The 27,458-nt window shown below is 38.8% G+C and overlaps 1 protein-coding gene across 1 annotated transcript in view; it reads left to right on the forward strand.

The window, feature by feature from the left end:
• LOC108878932 (AF4/FMR2 family, member 2) overlaps window positions 1–27,458 on the forward strand; it is a 115,216-nt gene that overhangs the window by 73,373 nt on the left and 14,385 nt on the right. The window contains exons 5-10 of the mRNA XM_018670006.2: window positions 1,507–1,551; window positions 5,666–5,752; window positions 7,809–7,845; window positions 8,972–9,032; window positions 13,808–13,862; window positions 22,977–23,014. Of these exons, the coding sequence (XP_018525522.2) occupies window positions 1,507–1,551; window positions 5,666–5,752; window positions 7,809–7,845; window positions 8,972–9,032; window positions 13,808–13,862; window positions 22,977–23,014 (323 nt within the window). The remainder of the gene's footprint in view (window positions 1–1,506; window positions 1,552–5,665; window positions 5,753–7,808; window positions 7,846–8,971; window positions 9,033–13,807; window positions 13,863–22,976; window positions 23,015–27,458) is intronic.

The following is a 27,458-nucleotide window of genomic DNA, read 5'->3' on the forward strand; positions in this document are numbered from 1 at the left end:
GGCCCTGTGGTTAACACAACACCAGCCAAACCACAGGCATTTTTTGAATTTGAAAACTGAAATATGTCAGTTTTCTAAAGGTCCCTCTATTACTTTTCTCTGACCACATACTGTAGACAAGCCAGTGTTTATAAATCACAGAGATGTAATGAAGAGGGTGAATATAATTCTAACCATACAGCTTCATCTTAGACAACCAAAATGCACAAATGTTGTGACTTTCAGTGTGTTAATATAGATTTACAACACAAGCAGTAATTAGACAATTTCAAATGAATGTGAATGTTTTGACCTTGACTAAACTTCTCCACCAAGGACAGAGCAACTGTAAATACCGCAGGCAGGCCTGTCGAGCTTTGGATTTCTGCACATGCTGAAGTGATCGATGTGTATGGGCTTGTGTTCATAGCAGGAATATTAAAACTTTGGAGGCGGGTGTCTATTTTTTCACATTTTTCAAAACCAAAAACACATGAGCAGAAGTGTGAGGAATGGTTTAAACTGTGTGTTTGTCTGCTCTACCATATAAGCTTATGTAATAAGCTAGTTAGCCATACATGCTAACAATTGATTCTTACTTCCAAAGACAAAGAGCACATAATAAACTAGGTTACATTACTTCTAGGGGATACAGGTTACATTACATTAAAATCACTTTCACAATACCACATTCATTGTGTTAAAGCTGATCAGCCTGGAAGCAAGACTAACATTAGCTGTTGTGTCCTCTTCTGTAAGTTTACACTCCAAACAATCCCAGCAACATTACCCATTCCTACTCTGTGCCTTTTCTTTAGCCTTTTCTTGCACCATGAAACTTGGATTAAGTGGGAAGTGCGTAATTCTTGCATAGCATTGCACATTTCAAGTCCTTTGACCTTGCAAGTGTGTAACACCTGGGTACAACACTATGTCATTCACAGAAGTTAGCTCTGTAATTCTTTCATTCATTTAACAAAGCCTTTGTTTCATTTTGTGTTTGTTGCCTGAGAGGTTGATAGGTTTTGTTTACCCTGAGATAGGGGTTGCCCAGATCCTGACCACAACCGCAGAGTTTAATGCTCAGCATCTGCTGTTGCCACTGCTCAGCAGAAGTTACGTAGTGTTGCTTTAACTATCTCATGTAGCTAATAGTAGATAGCTGCAGCTGGTAAAATCTGACAGCAACATTTGTCATTGCAATTGACAAAATCAATGCTAGTAAGAAGAAATGAGAAGGCTGCTTTTGTCTACCTCTGTCTGAAATCACACACCAACTGTTTCATAATCTGTTGAGAATTTTGCATGGAAAATATGCCACCATTACAACGCTATTGTAAACTGCATCTCTGCCATGTGAGAACAAAAAGCTTGAGAGGGAATGGTTAGTTACAACTGTGGTGTGGATGAGTCTTCCTCACTTTTTCTTCGCCTATAACTCTGGTTTTGCTGTTTCACATGTAATGTAATGCTGCTATAAATAGTGTTGAAGTCAGTCTCTCTGTCTCTTTCCTTTGTTTTCTCCAGGTCAGCCTACCAAATGACTCCAGCTGTGTTGAAGAGATTTTGCGGGTATGTTGCTTGGGTACACACACACACACACACACACACACTCAAGGATAATTGTGCTGATTATCAGCTGTTTTCTGTTTGCTCACAAAGACCTTCGTCTCTCTCCTGAGAGTCTGATTTTAGGAAAAAAGGACAAGAGGGAGAAAAAAACAGAGGAAGTAAAAGGCAGGGGGGGAGAAGGAAGGAGATCTGTTGGCTCAGGTCAATGATTATACAAGTTTTTGTTATTGTAGAATGACTTCATGCAGAAATCTTTTCCACAGTTTTCTCCTCTCCTTCACTCTCCTTACATCTCTCTTTCTCTCTGTCCTCCTCTTTTCCTACTGCATGTCATCAAAATCACATCAAGCTGCACAGTTTTTCCAGTGTCCCCTCTTACCTCTCCTGTCCACTCTTGTCTTCTTGTTTTGTTACTGTGAGCGATGTCAAAACAGAAATGTTTTCCCACTAATCTTCTTGCCAGTCAGAAGATTTGCAGCTATAGAGACAAGGACCTTCTCTGACTGCTTTATGTCAGGTTACCTTTCTCTCTCCTCACCCTCTGTCTTCCTCTGTGTGTTTGTCTCTATCTCCTCTCTCATCTTTGTCATATCACTCACTGTGCAATCTCTCTTTCCCTGTCTGTCTTCCTCTCTTCATCCCTCCCTGCCCTCTGTCACTCACCTCTCTCTACCTTTCACAAATCAATATGCTGGCCAACAGGCTGTGTGACAGATAGTGTGCTGTGAGCTGCATAAAAAGCCTTTGTCAATAATATTGGAGCCCCATTGAATTCAGTCTGTGGTTTTTAGCCGTGTCAAGTGGAAAGATCGGGGAGTTCAGAATGTGAGGTGAGGTGAATCGGAGCGGTGGCCTGCGGTTCATCTTTCTCTTTCTGTGGCAGCTGCAGGTATAAGTCGGTTGTCACAGAAACATTGTTGTTTTTTATGTTTTCACAATTCAAAGTAACAGTGTGTATCAGAGATATTGTGTTCAGAAGCAAAGCTGCTCAAATTGGCTACAAACCTTCAAATACTTCAAAACGACCACCTCATGATATGATAAAAGGAATCCTCTCTCTGTCCATAGCATATGGCATGGTAACTTGTAGCATTATCTAAACTAAAAAGACAGATCATCAGCACCCAAGGTTGGATTGTGAGTGCCTTTTCTTCCCGTATACCTTATCTGTTATTTTCTACATCACAACACTCTACATCAAGTCCACTTAATGTGATGGTGTCTATAGCCATGCAGATAGCTTTGTCAAGATTTCAGATATCAGTCTTTTAGGTCTATGTGGCCACCCTTCAAATCCACAGACATCACTGTCCAAAGTTTTCACTGGAATTACTTTCTACCAGAAAAACTGTCTTGAAAATCTGCTACTGTGTCTTCTCTGATGTCTGGTTAAGTGACCAGGACATTTTATGGTAAAAGATGCCACTGTTTATATTTTCAGATATCATCTTTCAATGCTGTGGAATCACATATAAAATTCCACTGGCCTCTGGTGTATTCAAGTGGATGCAAAATTTCAGGCACAGATTAAACCTAAACTGTCAGCAAGAATAGATACAAGTGGAGGAAAGCAATACAAGTGTTTAATGTAGTTGGGATGAAGCAACCCTTTAATCTGTCATCCAGCTTTTTAGGTTCATCTGTGGTTAATTTAACTCATGGTTGAGTTGTAAACTTTTTAAACAGACACCTGCCAGCCAATCAGAGAAGAGTATTCCTGTAGATTTATAACCTTAGAAAACTACAAGTTGTAAATCTAGCGATGGCATAATTAATCTCATGATGACTTTTTATATTTAAAAAGTATGTAAGTAAGTTAATAGGAATGTCTGCTGTCAATGAAAATAGTCAGTTATGTACATTATTGGCTCAAATATACATTTGGATGACACTACTTATACAATGACCTGCTGCTGTTTTTGAGAAAAAGACCTTTTGAGCACAGGAAACACTTGAGTACTCAGTAAACACAGTAATATGTGAAACCCACATTTGTGTATCTTGTCCATGAGTCACAGACTCACACTCCTGTCAGTCTTTGTGGGCTCATCATCCGCTACAGCCATAATTCTTGGTTGTTTGGAAGACTTTCTCCCTGGTTCAGTTCTGCAGTAAAGACGCTGGAAATGCGATGAACTTCTTCTCCGTCATCATGAATTTTATTTCATCCATGGCAGCAAAACACGTTACACAAGCCATCAGAATCTCCTGCAGGTTTTAGGACTGACTAACTCTGAAAAGACTATAAATAACCATTAATTCAACACTCTCTGTAGAGGTCCATTTTACATGGGTACTCTAATACAAACACACAAAATGTGTTTGGGTTAAGGTGTAATATAATACATGGTAGATAATACATGATATAACTAGTAGATAATAAGACGAAAATCACAGTGACATGTGGGCCTGTGTTAATGTGACAGACTGAGTTAATCATGTACAATGACAGTAGTAACACATTTGTAGACACACACACACACACACATACTCAAATATATTCACAGATACACACACCATCAGGACTGCCGCCTGTCAAAACACTGAAACTCTTCTGGGAGGGATGTGATGATGTCAGAGAAGAGTTGCCCAGAAAAATGCACCACATGTCTCGAGGCCAAGTGCACTGAAATTGCAGAGAGGGAAAACTCACCCGCACACAGGGATCTTCAATAATATTGAGCTACACAGCTCACTTATAAACACACAGTCCCTCACACACAGACAAACACATGAAAACATGAGTCATCTGATGACTATGAGTCATCCACTCCAGAGGGGGTGAAGAGACTTGGATGGGAAATTGTGATGTCAATGACCTTTCAAGTCCTTTGACCTGGTGACCTGCTGTATGACAGTTATGTGAGTGTGTGTAGCACATTAAAATGCAACGTTTATTTAATGATAGGCTGTTCTGACTAATATTGATATATATTAGTATTCTTTGAATAAATAGTTAAAGAGATTAAATAAAAAATATATTCAACTTTCAGGTGTCCATGTTTTCGCATCTTAAATATGAGGGAGTTACTAAATAAAAACTTACTGTTTCCGTGGCTACAGCAGTGTTTACAGCTGCTCAGAAAGACTCTGGCTAAGGGGCATGACATTTCCGACACACGCTTTGAGCAGTTGACCAGTCTCAACAGAGCAGGCCAGTCGACCAGTCAGGAGATAAAACAGAGCGTTTCAGACAGAGCCTGAAAAGAGGTGCTGCAGCAGTGTACAGTATGAGATAATAATGTGGGTTTTGAACATTCAAGCATGTAAACTTATTCTAGTAGACCCCCAAAATATAATTACGAACCTCTAAATGAGCATAATATGGCACTTAAAATGGCGCCAGTGACTAAGAGTGTCAGTGTGTGTGTGTGTGTGTGTGTGAGAGAGAGAGAGAGAGAGAGAGAGAGAGAGACTGATAATGTGCTTATATGAAAAACCATGTGGTAATTTTTCATATAAGCACTTTGCTTTGTGAGCATATTTCCCAACATACTCTATGCAGTACCTTTCTACACCTTTCTACTGTGAGAGATTGTATGGCTGACAAACACACACGCATAAACATACACACACGTACATGCTTATCTCATTAACTAATTGAATCTTCTACATATTGAGACTGGAATTCAACTGAGGAGACTGAGTGATTAGAATAACTGAACAGGGATGTTGCTGTTGCTGCTGCTGCTGCTGCTGCTTAGTTGTAATGCAGCTGACTGGAGTCAGCTTTTATTTTGGTAATTCAACAACTCTGCACTTCACTCTCAGTACACTGATCCCTAGTGTGCCACCGACTCCCTGTGCACCTCTCAGTTTATACTATAAGTTATATTAAAGTCCACTCTGATGGGGATGGTTCAACACAACCTTGATTGAATGCTGACTCCACTACTCTGCATCAAAGATGTTGCATAAGCAGTCCCTTTGCTCAAATTTCCTCCACTTTAGTCATCATTGTTATTCACCAGGTACATTCCACATGAGGGCAAGCTTACATTTACTGTGAGGTATATGCTTTATTTAGCTTGGGCTATTGTACCAGAATATTATCATTAATAATTTGTATTAATGTAATAAAAATGTGTGTGTGTGTATGTTTTTGTGTATTCAGGAGATGACCCATTCCTGGCCTCCTCCTCTCACAGCCATACACACTCCTGGGAAGGCTGATCAGACCAAGTTCCCCATCCCAAACAAGGTTAGTATGTGGTTTTTCTGTCCCATTTCAAACACTTTTAATTCACCAGAGTAAAAGCTTGCTGTACTTTCACAGTAAGCCCTAATAGCGCAAATTCATTTGGGATCAGAAGCCTGGTAACGTATGCTTTCTTAAATGTTGTTATCATGCTCTCTACATCTTTTATTTGCACGAGTCAGTGAGTGGTGGAAAAAGATGTGAAACAGTTGAAAAATCTTCACTTAAACTCCCACGCTTATTGGTGGCTCATCATAAAACTAACTGCAGTCTGTCACTGAAAATCTTCAGTCTGCTAATGAGATCTGATTCATAAATTCACTGCAGCGGCGATTGCTGTGATAGAATCACATTACCGTCGCCTCATTCTGCGCAGTGGCGCAAGTGACAGCCAATGAAATTACAACGTTAATTACAGAGTGCATGTTTAATTCACCTCCTTACTGTGCATTCAGAGCTGTGTGGAAGTGGACACACTGTTGAAAAAAGCCACTTCTTGTTTGCAGAAGTCTCTGCTGTAGCTGTGTGTAGTTCAAAGTAATGTCCAACAGTAGTGGCATTAATTGTTTGAGTATCACTTTCCCACAAGGTCCTGCTTTTTAAAGGGTTTAAAGTTGCAATTAATGCTTGGTGGCTGATGTTTATCCTCCTTGAAGTCATTTGATTCAGAAGTTTGTACTTCAGTTTGGGTTCAGTCTATTTATTAACATTTATAATTGTGCTGGTGTAAAAACTGCATATTATTATGAACTGTGCCTGTGTACCTTTACATGTATATTGCGTTACTGTAGATTTGATGCTTCATTACTAATGTGTACTGTTGTTAATGACTTTATTTATGAATTGATTAGTAATGACTCCTCAGCCTGGCAGTCTGAAAGTTGTCCTAATTAATAAATTCTTTCAACTGATCTATAAAGAAATAATAAACCCTTTAAAGAACATGAATAAAACACGAGCAGCTCACCTTTATAGGTCACACTAGATTTATCAGAATCAGTGATTTTAATTTTAAACCATTTTATGTAGATATATGTAAAAACAATAGCAACTTTTAGCAACATTATGAGCAAGCTTTAGCTACTTTCCATTGAAAATGAAGTGAGTGTACCATTTACTTACCATTATATTTTTATATTTGTTATTAAAGAGGGATAAAAGCACCCCAAGCTAACAGGCTTCGGTTACTAATGTCTCATAAGTGTCATTCCTCTTTTGTGGAGCAGTGTATACTGAGACAGAGGAGGATAAATGAAAGTGTGTTGTGTAACAAACTCTGATTCTGATTCTATATCTGTTATCCTGTAGTCCCGTGTCAATGTGTGATCAAATTGGATGTCAACATAAACATGCAGCAAAAACTGCGGCAGACAGAAAAGAAAGTCACTTACAGAAAGCCAAACTTCATCAACAGTAATTTCAAGGAAATGACATTGTAGTACCACCCACTGTTTGTTTGACAGGAGATGTTTGAGTAGTGACGTGCAGAAATACAACAGTATTCAACAAAGTCTGAGACACAATAAAAGCAGAGACTAAAGAATTGCCACTTCAGAAGAAAGATGATGGAAAAGTTTCACCTGCTCCTACAATAAAAGGTTTATGGCGCCTTGTAATGTAAATAGTGGGGACATGTGTCACATTAACACCAGCATAAATGTTACATTGAACATTTATCTCAGAAATGGCAGTAATATCATGACTGAAACAGCAGGAGGTATTTTTTTCCGCATGCATGTACTTTTATGATTCACTCTTATGCAAAACACCTCATTGGTGGTGATGTAAAAAAAAAAACAAAAAAAAAAAACAATATAAACACAGAGGCAGTAAATCTTACCCAGCAGTTAATGAATTAGGCTTTCAGCCCCCAGCGTCACACTAATCCTGCCAGTGAGTTTTAAGAATGAGGTGGAGTGCGGACGCCGGGAGATGAGAAGATCTGAATTCTGTGTAATGACATCGTTGTACTGCTGTGAAATCAATAATGACATCTGTTGGTTTATTCATTCAGTTCATCTCCCTCTGGCTTTCTCTCTCCCTGTCTCCCTCTCTCCAGGAGTCACAGCATGTGACCTCAGGCTACAACACCCAGAGTAAGTTTCCCAGCATCAACACTCACATACAAGCTCTATGATAATTAACACTGGGGAGGGCAGAAAGGTAATACCACCCAGAAGAAATGCGAGAAAAGCAGCTGATGTTCAAATAAATTCATAGCCACGGGAGCATGATCGTCTGAAAACCTTTGCTTTCATCTTCCCGTGTTGATGCGAACACATAATCAGACAAACAGGATTTTACACACACCACTTACTTGTTTAATTGATTGTGGGCTCCGTGGTTTTTGTTGTTAAAAACAATGAGGAATCTCAAGGACCACAGACTTTGTCACTCAGCATTTTTAAATGCAGATACTCAAATATACTAAATTGCGTTTGCTGCCATTCATGGACAATTGGCGATTTGGACCATTTATTACCAAACTCATACTTAAGTGGTGAGTGGAGCACAGACTGTTTATCAGGTGCTTGTGTTTGAGCTGGCAGCATCTAGTTTGAAGTAGGAAATATGCAAAAAATACTTTGTCACATTCCATGTACTTTTAGACTGCAATACTGATACACTTTATATATACTGTCAAATACTGCATTTTGTCATGCAACTAGTCCTGACTCCTAGTGATAGCACCAGATCATCAGAAGCTCTTCTTAAGTTGGTGCTCTTTTGTTAACCCCCCATCTTGTAGTGTTTTGAGATGTATGTGATGTATATAAAGCTGAAATACTGTATTTCCCCACTGGCAGGTTTTTCCCTCTGGTATAAAAAGAAGAATATAAAATACAGTGAATAGCTTCAGCTCCAACAGTCTGTTGAACCATTTGGAAAATAAATAATCACCTCTCGTTTTTTTCAGGCAGCACGTTGCAGGTTGAATTTTATCATAAAGGGACATTTGTGTTGTGTTTTTACCCAAGCTGCTGTTACCAAATCAAAACACACACACACACACACACACACACACACACACACACACACACACTGATTTAGTAGCAGTAGAGAGGAGTGTCATGTTTTCCAGTGTGACAATAGTAATACACAGTGATTTGAGTCTGGCTCCTTGTCAAACACTAATCAGCGCGCACACACACACACACACACACACACCACCCAAGACACATGCATAACAGTGATACTTGAATGTCCTCTGTTGTGTTGCAGAGCGATGTAGTGTATCAGCTAACAAGCCTGCTGCTAAACCACCAACTGCACCACAGAAGTCGTGAGTATCTCTTTCTCCCTCTGCCACACACACACACACACACACACACACATGCACGCACAGAATTTCTGACCTGCTGCTGTTTGCCTCCAGGTAAAATTAAGCTTCATTCTTGGATGAAATTCACTGCTGGTAGGAGGAAAAAAAGATTGCATGGATCAGAGCGGGAAAGTGCAGCTACATTAATTTAACGTGAGCCAGGAGCATATTGCAACATCTCTGGCTGCAGCCCACTCCACTTCACTCACAGAGCTTTTCAGCAGGATTCATAGCAGGATGAGATTGGAAAGGCAGAAATCTTGGCTTGTACAGTACATCCGCCTCACAACCCTGATTTATCCAGTGCTTGACCAAAACAAACTTAATGATTTTATTTTGGAGATTGACAGTTACCTAAAGGCCTCCCCTTAAATCATAGCTTAACTACACAGGCCTACCTTAAGCCTTTCTGAAATCAAAAGCACAAGAGGAAAACCGTATGGAATGAATTTAACTGAGTGTTTATCTGCTTAAAAATAAGCTGTACAAGTTAGCATGTCCAGCTAACCAGCTTACTATTTATACCATTTCGCAGCATTGGGCTAGCATCCTAATATTTATTGGATTTGGGGAAGTTTGCAATCCAGTAGTTAGTCCTCATCTTAAAAGCCCTTTGTCTTGTAATGACACATACTGTTAAAGAAAAAGGGGAAGGTATGTAAGCTAAGCCACTCAACAGTTACTATGTGTTAGTAAATGATTGCTTATCTTACTTTAGCTTCACACATAGTAGAAGAACAGTGCTGATCTTTCATGTATGTAACAAAAACTGGTGAGGATGCTAACTTTTTCTTTCTTTTCTAAGAAAAGAAGAGATTCTCATTTTAAAAACAAGTCAGGTGGAAACATCATTTTCAACCAACCCATGCTGCTAACGTTAATACTACAGATTTCATCAGCTACAACTGATAACATCTGCTAGCAAGAGTTTTCATTTCAGCCAGAAAAATTGTATAGACAGAAATGAAAAGCCTGCTTTTGTGTACATGTGTCTGATACATGTGTATGATACAGGTGCTCAGAGTTGGAGAGAAAGTTAAAACCACACTGGTGAAAATGTATCTGTTGGTAGTATCAGAATATCTAAATCCACCTCTAGATACAAATGTTATTTAAAACACAAACTATTCGTTTTCCCGTTTAATGTCTCTCCTCATCTGGGGAAGAGATTTTTTCGCTCTATCTGCTGTCATATTATCCCTTAAAAATTTGTTCAACATGACAACTCCTGTGTTACTACCTCTAATGAGAGTTTTCATATGCCAAGTGCCATGCATTATTTATGCATTTGATGAAACCTAATTAAAAAAAGGAGAGAAAATGTGATGTGCACGGCGTCAAAAACAGGCTTTTGAAAATGAAGCGAGACTTGATGGTCAAAAGATGATGCAAAGATCCTGCAAGTAAAGAAAAAAAGTCAAGGCCAGTCTTTAGTTAGCAGTAATTAAGCTGGATGGTTTGATTAAACTTCCAGGTCGGCATGTAAACTCTCATTTCCTCCTCTTTGTGTATGTAGTTAAATAGTTAATTATATCTCCATTAGGATGATGTCTGTTGGAGCTGTAGAGCTTTTTGTGGCTTATTACTCTATTTTGCTTCCAAAGCCGATAAGCCTATTTCTTTTGATTACTATTGTATACCCTGAGGTGTAATTTTTTTCCATTCGTGTATTCAAGCATAAATGCTGCTTTGTTTATTAGGGTGAAATAATTGTTATTGGTTACAAACAATGCCTAGTTTACTGCAGCCATTAGGCTATTCTCCGTTTTTACTGTGATGCTCAACAGCGTAAAATGTTCAGGATAATGAATAGGCCTACCTCATCTTATTCAGGAGTAATTGTCCTGTTTAGGCTAATTGCCATATTTTTTGCTGAATGTTTACCATGTCTGACCGTTACAGAAAAATCATCCAGCAATAATCCCACTCAAACAGGCTCTGTACCTTAATGCCACATTAGGAATAAATCTGAGAGAAATGTTTTTCATTAGAGCAGAGAGTAGAGAGCGTACTGTACCTTCCTGCTCCAGGAGTTTTATTAGGCTCTGATCCAACGCATGATGTTCAGACAACTGCATGTATGTAACAGAGTGGAATAAGTGAATAAGACTCTCCTCTTATCAAGCCAGCTTTTTAGTGTGCACACTCTTAGTGTGCAGTGTGGCTGACTGACCTGCTGATGAACAACAACTCAGAGACCCAGAGAACCCTGTGTTTTTTTTTTGCTTTCAGTATCACTGACCACTCTTAGATCACTGAAGGACCTGGTTCCAACTTTTAGTTCCTAGACAGAGCAAGGCACTTACACTGCTAGGGTCATGGATTCACTTGCCCTATAGGACAATAAGCAGCCAAAGTGATATTGCCATGGTATTTCAATGGTATGATGGTATTATACAAGTTTGAGTTTGAATGGATTTATTATAAGTTGCTATGCACAAAAGCTTCTGTCAAGTCAATGTAATGTAATAATGTAATGTAAATCACAAATAGAAGAATGAAAACATGGGCAAGTGCATGTTTGTTTTCTAATGCATGATGGTGTAAGTTATAATAAGTCTTTTTACAGAATAAATATTTATCATATTTTTCCTCAGTAATGAGGTAAAGTATGAGTGTAAATAGTCATTCCAATCCTGCTATGTTGTTGTAGTGCATCTTGTAATAACTGCAATTAACCTCTAAAGAACCAACCAACACAGGACGTATGCACACATACTGTACACATGTACATTACTGTTTCATGGAAGCACAGGCTCAAAGATAAATAGAAAATGACAGACTTGCAAGAAGACCTCAGTGTGTGTTCAGATGTCTGTGTTGTTACAGACTGGTGCAGAATAAGGAACCACAGTAGCAGTATTCAACATCCAATTCCTTTAAGCTTTTGTATTTGTATTTCTGGCACCTGCACCCTTAGACCAGTGGTTCCTCACATTTTTGGTGTCTGACCTCTTCAAACAAAACAGTGCCTTCTTTCAGCCCCTTGTCACCCATTGCTCATGTCCTCCTTTGTCTTCTGGCCAAGGCCCTGTTCAGTCAAAGAGTGATTTTTTCCGCTTGTTTTATTTGAGTAATTTTTAGAGGGAAAACTCTCCAGTTATCCACATGGAAAAAGCAAAGATCAGAAAAAATAACATAACATGGTGCAGCAGAAATCTGTTTTTTCTCACTGCTTTACCATTCTTTTAATCATATTGTAACCTCTGGGTTTGTAATGCGGGTCCCTTGTTGGGGTCTCAGGAGGGAAGAAATGATAAATGAGAGAACAACATAGATTTTCATTTTAAATACTTCAAGAAAAGATGCAGAAAGGGACAGAAAAGGCTGCGAGCTGGTCTAAATATTTTAGTTTTGATTGTGGACAATAATACAGAGACATTGGCAGGAGCCTTGTTTGGCTTGAGACTTTGTCCTGTAAGCCAGTAGAGAAAGATTTATGTGTGGCGTCTTGTTTTGCAGTCTGAGTACATGTGCATCTGAAATTCTCTTCCAGCATATTGTTGAGCAATTAGTCATTGAGTGTGGCTTTGATTTGGCTTCGGAAAACATTAACATCCTTTCAGACAAACTTCTGCAAGTAAGAAGTAACGTCTCCATTTTATGAAAGAGCATCTGCATCTGTAGAAATGTGATGCTGTGCCTTCTGAGCTCTGCATGTCATGGATGCTTTAGTCCATAACTCATTTATATCTGACTGCGCCTGTCCTCATAGATGCTCATTCTCTCTCTTGCATTTTATTCCTTCCCCCTCCATGCTTCCCTTCCTCTCTCTGTCTCTCTCTCTCTCCCCCCTTCTGTCTTCTCTTCCCCATCATTATCATCTCCATCTCACTCACTATCTCCCTCTCTCCATCTGTCCCCTTCTTATGAAATAAAATATGAATCCATTATTCATTCATTCAAACATATCTATCATCACTGTGTGCTGCACTGTGCCCCTTATCTGCAAAGCTTTTTCTTATTGTGCTTCAGTTATTCACGACTCTTACAGTCCCATCTGAAAACACCACAACACCGGGGAGTGTTTTTAGCGGCGCAAGCACTGACAAGAGTGGTTCGTGAGGCAGTAAAAATCCCTTTAGGGGATTCTCCTGTCATAACAATAGCAGTGCCAGCTTAAAATAACAGTAGTTTGTGTGGAAGGTTTATATAAAGTAATAAAAAACGGGAACTTGCCAATGCACAGCACATAAATACTGAATAATTTGTGTGGTAAAGAGCAGGTGATACTATGAGGGAGGTCATGTCAACGACTGCGTCTTGTATATCAGCCTGTATACATCTATATTGTTGGAATCTGATCTGTAGCTTCAAGAAAGTAAAATAAACACAACTAATAGAGCCCTTTTTCCAGTTAGAAGCCCCTAAAATGTCCATGTACAGCCCCAACTGAGAGACTGATCTCGACCGAGCACGTCCACTGTGTTTCCAAGGAATTCCTGGCTGCAGGTCAGCAGTTGTCAGACAGAAAGTTTCCAGGTGAAAAAACAATCTGGCTTCACTCTCCAAACTCTAAAAGCCGAACATCTGGTAAGCAGCAAAGTGCTCCATCCACCGTCCGCTGCCTTGTTCCCCAACATGAACCACCAGCGCCGCTTTTGCTGCGTAATTAATCCATTTGCCAGAAAGGTTCTTCAAAGGGAATTGCAGATCACGGCTTGCCATATCCAACCTAATACAAGCAGACAGGAGGTCACGGCTGCAGTAACACGTGTCCCTTTCTCTCTGTGCAGGATGTTGGAGGATGACCTGAAGATCAGCAGCGACGAGGAGGAGGCTGAGCAACAGGTGAGCTCCCTCTGCAGTCCATCCATTCATTCATTTATCTATCATTTATGTATGCATATCATCTCGCACTCCAGCTTTTCCTCCATCTGTCCCTCAGTCACTCATCTGCTCACATACATTACATTAAATGCATCTGTGACATTTACTGATTCAGTTATGTCCAGAAATCAATTTAACCTGTTTCTGAAAGAATCCATTCACCATTCATCCATCTTCTCATTTACTATTTCATCAGTTGATCCATGCATCCAATCACTCTCAATCAGGTTTTATATAGATAACATCTCCATTAGATATTTAACCCTCTCAGTTCCAGGTGTTTTTGCCATACTCCCATTCATCTCCATTTGTCTCTTAGGGCTTCTTATTAGTGTCAAATATGAATGTATGTTTTGTTTATCAGAACAAGCAGGGCTATTTGAAAAGTAAGACATATTTGTGAATAATTGCATTCAATTATGATATATTATATACAAGTAGAGTCAAGGTTTGCCAAGATTTGTTCTCTCGTAAAACAATTTTTACTCATATTTTACCCAAGTCAAACAATGTCAGGAGCAGTTCGTGTATCAGAGGTGAAGAGTCGAGATTGTGAATTGTTACAAAAGCATCAAAACCAAAACAATAATCAACTACTTGATGAACTCTCTACAGCCTCTTTCTCATTTTAAGAGAATGAGACACAATCTAACTTTTGCACTGACTGCCTCAACAACACACAAGGAGGGTTGCAACTGAGCATTTTGCTGATACAGACCAGGGCTATTTATAGGTTAACTGATGTGTTACACCATTCATGTGTAGGCCCCATCTGCACAAAAAGGAGAAAAAACACCTGCACATTGCTATCTTGTTCCTAATTCTTCCTTTATCCTTCACGGATAGCAAGATATCAGATCATTACAGTAAGTGACTGGACATATCAAACACTTTCTGGCTAAAAATCCCAGTGAATTATTTACACTGAAGACGTTAAAGGTTTAGATGAATCTCACTGTATAAATACTGTGCAAAAGGGCTCCTCTTTCTCACAAGTGCCTTTCAACTACCCGCTGATTCCAGGAACTATCTTGTAGGGCTGGCAGTTTACACTACCAGATTGAAGTGTATACACTGTAGCAATCAAAGTGATACTTTCCCATAAATAAGCTTTTCTCACGCAGAAACTGTACATGACTGTGCCCCTGTGGTATTTGTTGCAAAGAGATAGTTAGTTATAGCAGTGATGTCTGATAGTTCTTATATGTACAGTACTTTCACCATGTAAGGAATGACTTACACTTTGCAAACTGTTACCATTCATCTGTAATGGTACATCAGCTGATGCACCACTAGTCTGATTTCCATCGTTGAAGGATGATGTATTGTACCTGACACCAGAATAACTATAAACGTTTACTACATTTTATTACATTTGACTATTTAGGAAAAAGCTATTAATATTAATAATTAAAGTCTTTAGTAGTTGTTTTGCATATAAATGCTTATTTAATCAATCAAATTATAATTGCTTTATTATATTGATCAATTTATTATCTATTTATAATTGGTAAAAGTCTATCATTATCCTTGGGACACAATACAGGGAGCAGGGAATAAGAAACACCAGTAATAGTGATTACAGGTCAGAATCTTGAGCTTTGTAAGTCCATTGGTATGACGCTGATACACCTTAGATGGATGATGTATCTCTGTTACTTTTTCTCCAGAGGGGGTGTTTCAGCTCATTTACTTCTGTGTCCACCAACTTAGGAGGTTGGGTTTGTCACTTTGGGGCACTTTGCATATGAGCGATTCAGTTGTGCTGCTCTTGTTTTTCAGTATGAAAATTGGCATGGTGGTCCCCTCTCCTCTAATCATCATCATGCTCTAATGATGCCAGAGATGAGTTCAAAGCAGTCAGTGGGGGTCGTGCTGCTGCCCCCTCCCCCACTGTGCAGACTGATATCAGTGCTCATCAAAGAGTCCATGAAATATTTTCTGTTAATGAAAAGATACCAATTCCTCTCATCCCCCTCTAACTGGCCTTCTGATTGTATAATTACCCTGATGGTAGATATTATAATTATAAATGATGGCAGGTCATTTATAGTGGTTTTAGTTATTATAATTATGCTGAAAGTAGATCTGTTAATTACAGATAGTTAGTGTGCATTCAGAATTGCAGCAAGTGGGTCCTTAATCATAGTGCTTATATATGATTACTCTTAGTATTAGGCTGAATAGACAGGATGAAATGGGATACAATTAATTCTTCTTCTTTGTCTGTCTCACTTTATCTCACTTTTCTGTCAGAACTGCATCTTCATTTTTTTTTCTTGCACTGTTTCCTGCAGTATCACAATGCCTTTATCCCTCCTGAAAGAATGAAAACTCACGGGTTACCTGTTTGATCACTTCTGCTGGAAAATGCCAAATATATGTAAAATGCTTCAATTTTTAGTAATTTCTCTCAAAATTTTGTATCCTGTAAAATATCAAAGGTGCTATATGCAAGTTTTTGCTTTTGCTACATAGCCACCGTTAGCATTAAGAACTGTTTACGTGCCAGTTCACTAGTTTCCAGTGGTGCAAACCAACAGCAACTATTACCTTTTGTTTTGTTTATATTTCTATCACCTCTATTGAAGTTAAACAGGCCCTTGCTGTTTCATAATACCACTTTGCAATAGTGAGTCACTGTAGTGTCCAGTCTGTCCTCAGCAACCTTTTGGCTATGTAGCAAGAGCAAAACTTACATATATCACCTTTAAAATATTTTAATGATTCATCCTAAACCCAAAGGGCTTATACATAAATGTATCCAATTTGATTTGATTTGGGACAACTAGCTACCTGTTACCAAATTATCTTACTGTTAGCTTATGGGTCATAGCTACAAGCAGAGAAATATATTGTGGTGGGAGATGTGTGTTTGGATGTCACCTGGTAAAAGGAGGTGTTCGTGGAGGTGAACTGTCCTCTATGGCTCTGTATCGCTGAATCTGCTAAGCCACACTTTAAAGTGGTCCTATCACAACTGAAGGATACATTTTAAATGCCTCTCATAACTATAGTCCACGCACATTTTCTGTATCACTCGGAAATGTGTTACATCACAGAGGACACTCTTAAATTTAATTTCACTGTGTCTGTACTGTTTACTGTGTTTACTGTGTCTGTAAAGTAAACCCAACCGGTCGAGGCAGATGGCCGCCACCCTGAGTCCAGTTCTGCTCGAGGTTTCTGCCTCTTAAAAGGAAGTTTGCTCATGGTGGGATTTGTTGGGTTTCTCTCTGTAAATTTTATAAGATAAAGAGTATGGTCTAGACCTGCTCTATATGCACAGTGCCTCTGTTGTGAATTGGCGCTATATAAATAAAATTGACTTGACTTGACTTCCCAGATCTGGGAACTTGGTGACATTATTAAGAATCCAACAAGCAAGAATAGTCAGATGATCAGACAGGCTGTAAACAATGAGGAGAAACAGAGGCAAACTGTAAAGTTATTGCTCAGACTGTTATAAATATCTGTCATAGTTCACAGGCTGTCTTCCTGGTTCAGTTTTGACCTAGCGCACTTGCCATAGTTGTGCACTGTGATGGTGTTCCTGCATAACAAGAACTTGGTACTTACATTTCCAGTGTAATTATTTTTGGTTTCACCTTCAAATAAAATGGTAGTTCATTTGGCTAACCTGTCATCTTACTTACAATCTGAGAGTGTCACACCAGACCATTTTTGGTATTATCATAACTGACAGAACTGATTACCCAAGCTCCAAAAATATAATCCAGATAATTTACTGTAGTTATCCGCCGAACGCAGACATCCTACTGTGACACTGCTCTGTGAGCTCCTACAAGCCATGAGCTCATGGCCAAGTACAGCTTTATATCATGGAGTCTAGTTGGCACATCTGAATGGATAAATTTTGTGTATGTCCTTGTGTTTTAGATGAGTCATCAAAAATATTCTAATACTTTTTCTGAAAGAGAAAATATTGAATTTGTCAGAAAAATACTGAAAAATGTTTTTTTGACTTACATTTGCCACAGCAATAACTAAACAATTAACACAGGTTCACAGGATCAGAATTTGGAGAATGTATTTTTATTTCATTGTGTCCTCTGTGTGAGGAAGTGCATTTCCCAAAATGTTGAACTATTCCTCTAAGTCTCCACCACACATCCTCTCTTCCTCTGTATTTTTATCTGCTCGTCCATCTCTTTCATTTTGGATGACTGTGCAAGACAGAGATGGAGAGTGATTAAAATAAACAGAGAGGAAAGTGAGAAAGAAAGAAAAGAAGTGAATAAGTTAGTGGGACAAAGAGAGAAAGAGGAGACAAAGACAGACAAGACGGACTGATAACAACACAGACGTGACGCAAAAATAAAGGGAAAGACACAAGAAAAGAAAATAAGAAGACAGAGCAAGAGACAAAGAGATAGAGTGAGAGAGATGGAGAGAGAGAGAAAGAGAGAGAGAGAGAGAGGCTAGGATGAATTCAGTGGCATTTTTCTGTGTATGCTGTTAACAGGCTTATAGCAAATGAGTGCATGGTGTATTATCAAGCTTTTATAGCCTCAAGTAAAACACAACACTCACACATGCACGCACACACACATTCATAATCAAACACACAGACATGTACATGTATTACACACATGTACCCATGCACATATATAAGCACATACAGTGTACCCATGCAGACTAATACTCACAAGCATTTACGCCAGCAAACACATAAATATAAACACATGCTGACAGTCTCTTTCTCCCTAACACACACACACACACACTGTCATTAGTATGCTGTGGCACAGTGCTGTGAGGGCAGCAGAGGAGTATGATGAATATGTTTTTGGCACAGAGCAAAGAGACGGAGGAGAGGAGGGAATTGAAAGAAAGAGCAGGGGAAGGAGGGATGGAGGGGAGAGGGAAAAGAGGAGAGGAAATGAGAGATAGTAAGAAAGAGAGAGAGATGCTCCTAATGACTTTAAAACTGACAGAAAAACAGCAACCCAATTACCACTGCAGGACTGTCCTTTGTCTCTCTATCTGCCTGTGTTTCTCTCTCTTCACACTGCGAACTTGTGATGACAGATCACCTTGGTCAGAGGAAAGTCAAGCTTAAAGGCTCTGTCTTTATATAAATGTACAGTTGCAGCTGGTAAAAATGTCCAGCACACTGGGGAACATACTCATGTCTACTGCACAGTCAGCTAGCTGCGATCATTTACTGCTCATACGCCACAAAACATTAAACCTGAAAATATATATAATAGGAGGTCAGATTTGCCTAGAGTACATGTATAGTAATCTAGTTAAAGTCAAGAAAGCTCATGTAATACATGTCCCTACTGATGGTTCCACGCTATTCCACCGATTCCAGCAGATGGTGGTAGTATTGCACCAAAGAAACATAGTAATGCGCCATGTAAAGGCTTTGAAGAAGACCGCAAGCTAGCAAACGATGCAGGTTCCAAATACCCCGGGTTTCCCCAGTTGGGTGCTTGTAATGTGAAGCAGCAGCAGTAGGAGATGTTTGATTTGCATTAGCAATAACTGACGATACAGTGTAATGAGTGTGAACAGTAAACAGGGAGGCTGATATCAATGAGATAAACTAGAAACAAGTAACACTCAGTAACACTGGATTACATACATACATTGTTTCCCATGAGACTGCATGTGAAGGAAATTTCAAGCAGGAATGGCGGACTCCGCCACTAACAAGGCAAACTACTATGCAGTGAGATAATTACAGAATATAAATACATTGGGTGGCTATTGCTGAAATATTACAGCCATAATTTGTGTCAAAAATGGGGTTCTGATTACATGAAAATCTGAGGGATTATAACTTAAAACCTAAGGAATCTCCATCCACTGAAAATGTTACTTGGTCTTTGACTGATTTTTCTTTTTTTTTAATTTATTTTTTTTTTATTTTTATACCAGTTCAATGGCAACTTAACCACTAAGCATCTAAAATATATAGTTACCAAGCGACCTCAAATCACAGTTTGGGTTGGTTTAAATGTGCAGAGGCAAAGACGTTTCATAAATAAGGAAAATCTGAGAGAGCAAAGCATGTGTGGATGTTTGTAGGGAAGAGAAGGACACTGGGACTAGGGTCAAACACTGCATGAAACAGTTTAATTAAAGAAAGTCAAACCTTATTTTTTCTGAATAATTATGCTTATTTTTGGTATTTTCCACACAGTTTGCTTTATTGTCTGCATAATCACCAGTCTCTAGTAGTTATTGGTATCGTTGAGGCAATGATAGGTCTAGCTTTGTGTCTGAGCACTTAGCTGAGGTTGCGTCCAGTGGTATGGCATCTGTATCACACACACAGTCAGATTGTGTCTGACAGAACAGAGTAGGTTGTATACAGTCTACTGCAGGAGTGAAAGCAAAGTGCAGAGGCTACTAATCGACCTTGAAACAGAGATAACTTGTAACAGATGGTGAGAGCAAACTAGACGGTCAGCACAAACTACAGCAAACAAGAGTGTTTGAGGTATAGAAAGGCATCGATCGATAGGTTCAAAAGGTGACTGAGTAAATGGAAGGCTTAAAGGCAGGTGAGTAAACAGAGAAATCCCATATCTTGGTTGACGTGTGACAAAGAGAAACATTTTAATTTGACTGGTGATTGGTGATTGATGATATGTAATTTTACCCTAAAGGATTAAAGAGATGCCTACAGTTCTAAAGACTAACACCATTTCTGAACACAGTCAGATGCCAATGGGAGTGTTAAAGTCTCTGGTGAACTTGAACTGTGCTAAATCCAACTGACAGCCGATGCAAAGATGCTAAAATTCGGGATATAGAGTGTCTTTGTTTTGCACTAGTGAAAATCCAGTAGCTGCTACATTTTCAGCAGTGCAAGACCCACGCAAGAGTTGCATCAGAAATTCTGGATTTTGAACCCAGTATTCAGGTGTTAGAAATGCTTTATAAAGTCTCTCACGCAAAGTAAAGCGACACCATATAGACAAGCAAAGAATTCATTGTTCAGTTACTGTTCAAGATGATGCGGGGGTGGTTTAAAGCCTTGTTAAAACTGTATCGCCAGGCCTGATGTGAAACACTGTGATGTCCTTGCACCCACATGAGAAAGAGGGAAGAAGAGGATATAGAGATTTTTACAAATAAACATAAATCATATACAGAGCTAAAGCTTTAAGGTTTGAGTTGTCCTGCTGTCGGTAAAACAGCTTGTCCTCTTTGTCAGGAACAATACTTACAGCTGTGTTCTAACACAGGATATTGTGTGAATAAATACTGGTTGGGTTGTTCTTTATTTAAATCCAAGTAAAGCCACCAGCTAGCTAAATATATTCACACATAGATCCTCTCCATGAGCCCTGCAAGTCTTCCAAAGCCAAAGATCTGAGGAGGTTTGTTGTTCTAGCCTGCAGCTACGCATCGATCTATCAGAAACTTCACTGGTCCAGTTAATCACCTTATTCCTAGAGAGAGAGAGAGAGAGAAACAACAAGCCAGAGGCGAGAAAAGGTCTTGCTTTTGTTTGAGTAATTCATTTTAATTGTTGGGATTCAGAGCTTGAAGATGAATTAATGGCTGATATTTGCAGAAATTGAGTTTACTGTTTTTGTTTTGTTATTCTAATTGATGTAGTCATGTACAAAATTGACTCAGTTGACAGAGGGAGGAAAAGAGGATGAGAGGGGAGAAGGAGAGGGGGAGGAGAGGCTTCACTGACAAACTTAATCACCCCATTCTTTCACTGAAAGGAGGGAAAGTATGAAAAGAAATAAGGGAGTAAACGCAGTCTGGGGTGAGGAGACAGGACAGGGAGGAAACAAGGGAAGGAGGGGATAAAGGAAGAGAAGATAAAGACAAAATAGACAGGTTTTCTTGTCATTTTAATGACAAGAAAACCTCCTCTTCTTAAAGAGGAGAGGAGCAGTCATGCACAGACAAGTAGTCAGCCTACACAGACTTATGAGACACCAAAAATGCCATTAAATTACTTGATTCTATGGTTTTCTTTACTTTTTTTCTCAACTTTCTTTTTCCTTTTTTTCCAAAATATTCTAAATTGATTTTCAGCCCTACTACGCTTTGTACCATCACATATCACTGCCGATGGCCAAAACTGGTAAAAACTTATGAACACCCAGAAACACTAGTCAAAAATTAAAATGTAATTTATGTAGCCCAATATCACCAATGTGCTTCAAAGGGCTTAATAGCTTAATAGCTGTTTGACAGTTTACATGGTCAACAGTAGTATTCGTATTTGCCTTATCTGCAGTGTATTTAAATATCTAGAAAATCGCCTGGAAGAAAAAGTGCGTACTGAACAGAAATAATGTTTATAAGCACCTTTTGTACAAGTCAGACACCCATCCTGTCATGTGTTTGTACAATTTGATCCATACATTTTGACATCTTTTCACACATTTCATGGTTAATAAATCATTTATGTGGTCTTGACGAAGTAAGTTTTGATATTGTTCACATTTTGTTGCTGTCAACCCTGCACTTTTAGATTTGGTGATGTTGATTTTTTGTTGAACAGAATGATTAAATATTCATTTGTCTGAGGAAATTCTCTAAATAAAACCCAGTGGGTTATTTGAAAATATATCACCATAGATCTTAAAACAACTGATCTTAGAAGATTAGATTAATCCAATCCAAACCAATCAATTCTAATTTTATAATAATATAAACTGATCAGTTTACTGATACTGTAAATCTTGTAGAGATTTTATGAATCAAATTAAACCAATAGAGAATCAGTATAAACAGGTCTGTGTTTCATCTTCACTGTCTGTCAGTGTCACTACAGTCAAACATTTTGATCACCTCACATCTGCCAATAAACATGAATATAATCATCAGAGAAAAACAGCCTCCATCAGATGTTGGACTTAAGTTCTTCTTGTGTTGCAGATAATTTCATTTTATTCGATCTTAACACATCTTGATAAAATCTTAATCTCTTAAGTCTTCAAAAAAAGAAAAGCAATTTACCTATGTTCTGTATTCTTCCATTATTGGTGGTTGAACAATAATAAAACAGTATTTAAAAGTTTAAAGTGAATATATTAACTCATGGTTTCTGTGTATGTGTATTGACAGGTGTCTGACAAGCCCAAAGCCAGAGGCACAGCCCTAAGGTAAGACAAATACTCTATATTGTAACATTATCATTTATTTATCTCAGTTTCATATCTAATGTGGTACGAAATGGAGCAAAGTGATGCGCATGGTTTTTCATATATCAGCTAGTTAGATGTGTGTTTGTTTTTTACACATTATATTGCTTTAGGAAGATGTAACTGAAATTTCGGTGTAGTCTGCATTTGGAGATTTAGTTGAATCAGCCAATCATGTTATATATCAATGCTCCTTGCCCCAAAACATACAGTTGAAGCAGCCATGGTCAGTGTCAGTGATTCTCTAGTTGTTTTTCTGTAGCTGTTGTTGATAAGGTGAAAGACATCACTGGGACTGTCGGACACCAGAGTCAAGAGACAGTGACATAACCCTCAGTGGAGGTGTACAGACATGTTATTTGACAAGATTTCACCTTTAATCTATAAGATGAAGAGGTTAAGGATACTGGATACTGCTTCAGTATTTCAGTAAGGATCAAAGATTCTTCTAAGGCGAATATTTGAAGGTTATTGCACACACAGTTTCTATTAAGACTTCTGGAGGTGTAGTGGCTCCAATTCACTGGACCATCTGTGAAGGCAGGTGCCCACTAGATAACCTCAGTCACTAGCCTGCACTCACAAAAAACCCTTTACCATTTAACTGTGCAGCAGCTGCACTGGGTAGCAGATGTCCTCCATACTCACTGTTTGTAGGTTAGTGTGTAAATCTGAACAGGACCTCTGTGTGATCACCTTGAGTTACTGTTCACAGGATGAAAAACATAAGATCCTGTGTACCATCATGCATACAGCACGTACACCTGTAAGGATAGAGGGTCAGTGAGTAAGACTTCCTCAGACCTCTTTTTACTAAATCTAGTCTCATCATGCTTCAAACAGATTTAACATTTCACATTCATCCAAAAACAATGAACATATGGTGAACATATGGGTGAATATCAAGGTAGCTGTGTTGTTGAAATTAAAAGCTTTGCCCTGGCTGTAATATTGGGTTTTGATTTAACTTATTTGGAAGTGTGCATAACCGTCTTCTTTTATATTACTTTGAGATATTTCAAGTATTTTGCTACAAATAGCTGTTGAGGAAAACAAAAGCACTGTCCTCTTTCTGATTTGGATGCACAGTGGCAGGTGCACATCCTCTGTGCTGTAAATCAAGCCTTCATTGTACTATGACAATGTACAGCAGGTGTCAGATAGAGAGGCTCATAGGGAACCACTCTAAACTATAATGGTGTCATTATTCTACAGCCATTACACAGTGCAATCAACATTCACTTCATAATGATAAGTTAAAACAAAACGGGCCACTATTGTCAGTTTGTAAAATTACAATTTGAAAATTTTGAATGCATGATTTGTACTTGCAAAGGGGTATTTCTACACTTTTTACCTCAACAAAGAGTATTATTTACTATGCACAGTTCAGTTCTCCAGGTGTAAGTCAGGGTTAATTAAAAAGTAACTTCTCTAATCTTATTTTTGTTGACTTCTAGTGGTTTAACTTCTCACCTTGCTGCAGCACTATGTGACAGCACTGTTGGATGTGGTTACAGGCTCACATGTCTGACCCTACCCAAGCACACCTGCTGGGTGTGGTCAGAGGTTAAACAGACTTGAAACCTTGTCGGGTTACTGTGGCTAAATTGACTGCTTATTCTTAGTGTGTGGCTCATTTATCTGCATCAAAAGACAAAGGGGGCACATGTGCAGCTGGGTAAGAGATTTAAAACGTAAAAATGTAAAATGAATATGTTGCTACTGACATATTAACATATACATATTAACATATTAAGAGCTGACATATACAGTTGTTCAGCTGGTCAACTTATTGAGATGTAATGAAAATAAATTAAGTGATAAACTACCACATCTGGTGGTCAGTGACAGAGCAGAGTCGTTCAGTCATTCCTATACAGCAAGCAGCTGGAGTTACTGCTGTGTGTGTTGGGAGACTTTCTTTCATTGTTTCGCTGTCAGTGTCTGAAAAATTTAGCAGCCCCAAGAAGCAGCAAGGAACAGCATCTGAATTTTTTTTAACATTTGAAGGATTTGTAGCTATATACAGTATTGTGCTGTCCATGCATTTAAGTTTCAGGCTTAGGGCATGTTTAAAAAATAATTTTCAGAGATGTTTTAACCATCACTGGTGAGTCCATCTTACTCTGGAGGAGTGAGTGTTTACTGATTTTTGCATCATCTAATTTGATTTAATTATGGGGTCAGGTATTTGTATTTCATAAATGTAATAGGCAGGAGACACTTTAGATGAACAGTCGTCAATAATAACATAACATCATTTGTAGTTGTTACACAGTCCATTTCCATAATATTCAACATTTTACCATTTATCATTCAGTGCTGTGTGGGCTACACATTATTGTCTTCTTGTTCAGTGTTAACATCTTGGGGGAACATGTCACCTAATTAATCATTAGACGAAATGTTAGTTGCATTTGTAACATCACAGAGCATTGGAGAGGATTCATGTAAACAGCTGATTTTGGCACAGAGATCAATTTTTCATAAGTTCATCTTTTACTTGGAATGTGTTGTAAAGCTCAGGCTGGTGCATAAGAATATAAGAATCTTTTATAAATGAGGCTCGTTGTGTTCACAGACTGAGGGCATTAGCATGCAAGTCTGGAGTGTGACTGTGTGTGTGTGTGAGAGAGAGAGAGAGAGAGAGAGAGAAAGAGAGTGAGAGTGAGAGACAGACAGTGAGAGAGAGTGTGTGTGCCGTGTGTCTGTGTGTGCCCCAGGCCATGTGTTACTGTGCTACCGCTAATGAGCCCATTCACTCTGCAGCCCAATCTACTGAACACCACACACACATACACAGACACACACACACACACACACACACACACACTTATCTGCGGGGACCCTGGGACTAGAGATGCTGCGAGCGATCCACTGGCTATATCCCCCATGGAAAGCAACACACACACACACACACACACACACACATTCTCTCTCCCACACTCCATACAGACACACATACATTTTTTTTAAATCCTTGCACTGACATCCTCACCCACATACCAATCGTTATTCTGCTGCCACACACACATACACACACACAAGCAACCACCCACCCTATCAATCCTACCGCAGAGTATATTAGACTGTATCAGTTTTATATTATTGCTCTGTAATCTTTAAAATCTTTAAACTATCTGCTTCCCTGTATTTTCTTCATTATATCCTATGTGCATCTTTTATGATATCTACACTGATGAGGAAAACTGCCTGGAGTTATATGGATTTGTCTTTTTATTCTAATTATTTTAGTAGTAATAGCACTGGTAAAACAAGGGCTAGTACATACATACATACATACATATAATGTTATAGTATAAGTCAGTGTTGCATTTATGATCAATAATAAACACAGGCTGTTGATGCAGGTTTTCAAGTCACTGTGTCCTGTGCTGTGTACACCAACAGGAAGCTTAACAAAATATTTTTGGCACAGGACGAGAATCTAGTTTAGTCAGAGCAAATATATTAGTAGCCTATGAGGAGACACTTGCCTATTTTTCCTAATCTCATTAATAGTTGCTCTCTTGTCTTGCTCAGCTCTGAGGAACACAAAACACATTTTAGAGGCAATACAAAGTCAAGGCAAAGATGCAGGTGGATGGAAATAGACACAAGTTGCCCTGGGCAGCACAGACTGTGGTGAACACATGGCTGTGTGAGTTGAAAATGTTTCAGCTTGAGCTAAAAAGTTGAGCTTGTCCTGAGGCTCTGTGACTCCAATTCATCAGCAAAAAAGACAAGAGGAGAAACAGACAAGTATAAAGTCAAAAAAAAAAAACCCGAAAGAATTGGACTTTTTACTAAGTTTTAGTAAGTTCAGAGTCTTATGAAGTGTTCACATCATGTTGGAGAGAAGGTAATGATGGGAAAAATTCATGTTTGTGACTTTCAAGCATTCACTTCATCGGACAACTCAAGATGGCAGCTGTCATTCTTCTGCTGCTTCTCACTCATTATTGGAGCTGTATCTACCTCACAAAACAAAATAGAAAGGCACAATGTTTGCTTCACTTCTTCAAGGAACCTCACATAACTTAGCGCACTAGTAGTAAACACTAACTAGCTTCATCATCATTACCTATATGCCTATAGCAGTTCATCAATACATGAAAATAAACACACTCATGTAAACTTCTGTTTTTTGAGAAAAATAAAAGTTGAATGGTGAGCTTAAATTATTCAGGACAAAAAAACAAAAGGGATCAGTGACTGGTTGTTAAGTATGCACATACACAGCTCATTCATGCTTCTGTGTGGCTGCAGATTGGACGACAAAACATGTTGCTGCCCTCCTCTACTCACTGAGCACAGTGAAAGCAGAAACCTGCAGCCATATGAGAGCACTGAGAAATACTGACAACTCTCTTCAAAATAGAAGAGGTCTGCCCAAAACGTT

This window comes from Lates calcarifer, linkage group LG8 (genome assembly GCF_001640805.2).
Source record: "Lates calcarifer isolate ASB-BC8 linkage group LG8, TLL_Latcal_v3, whole genome shotgun sequence".
In the NCBI taxonomy this organism is placed as follows: Eukaryota; Metazoa; Chordata; class Actinopteri; family Centropomidae; genus Lates; species Lates calcarifer.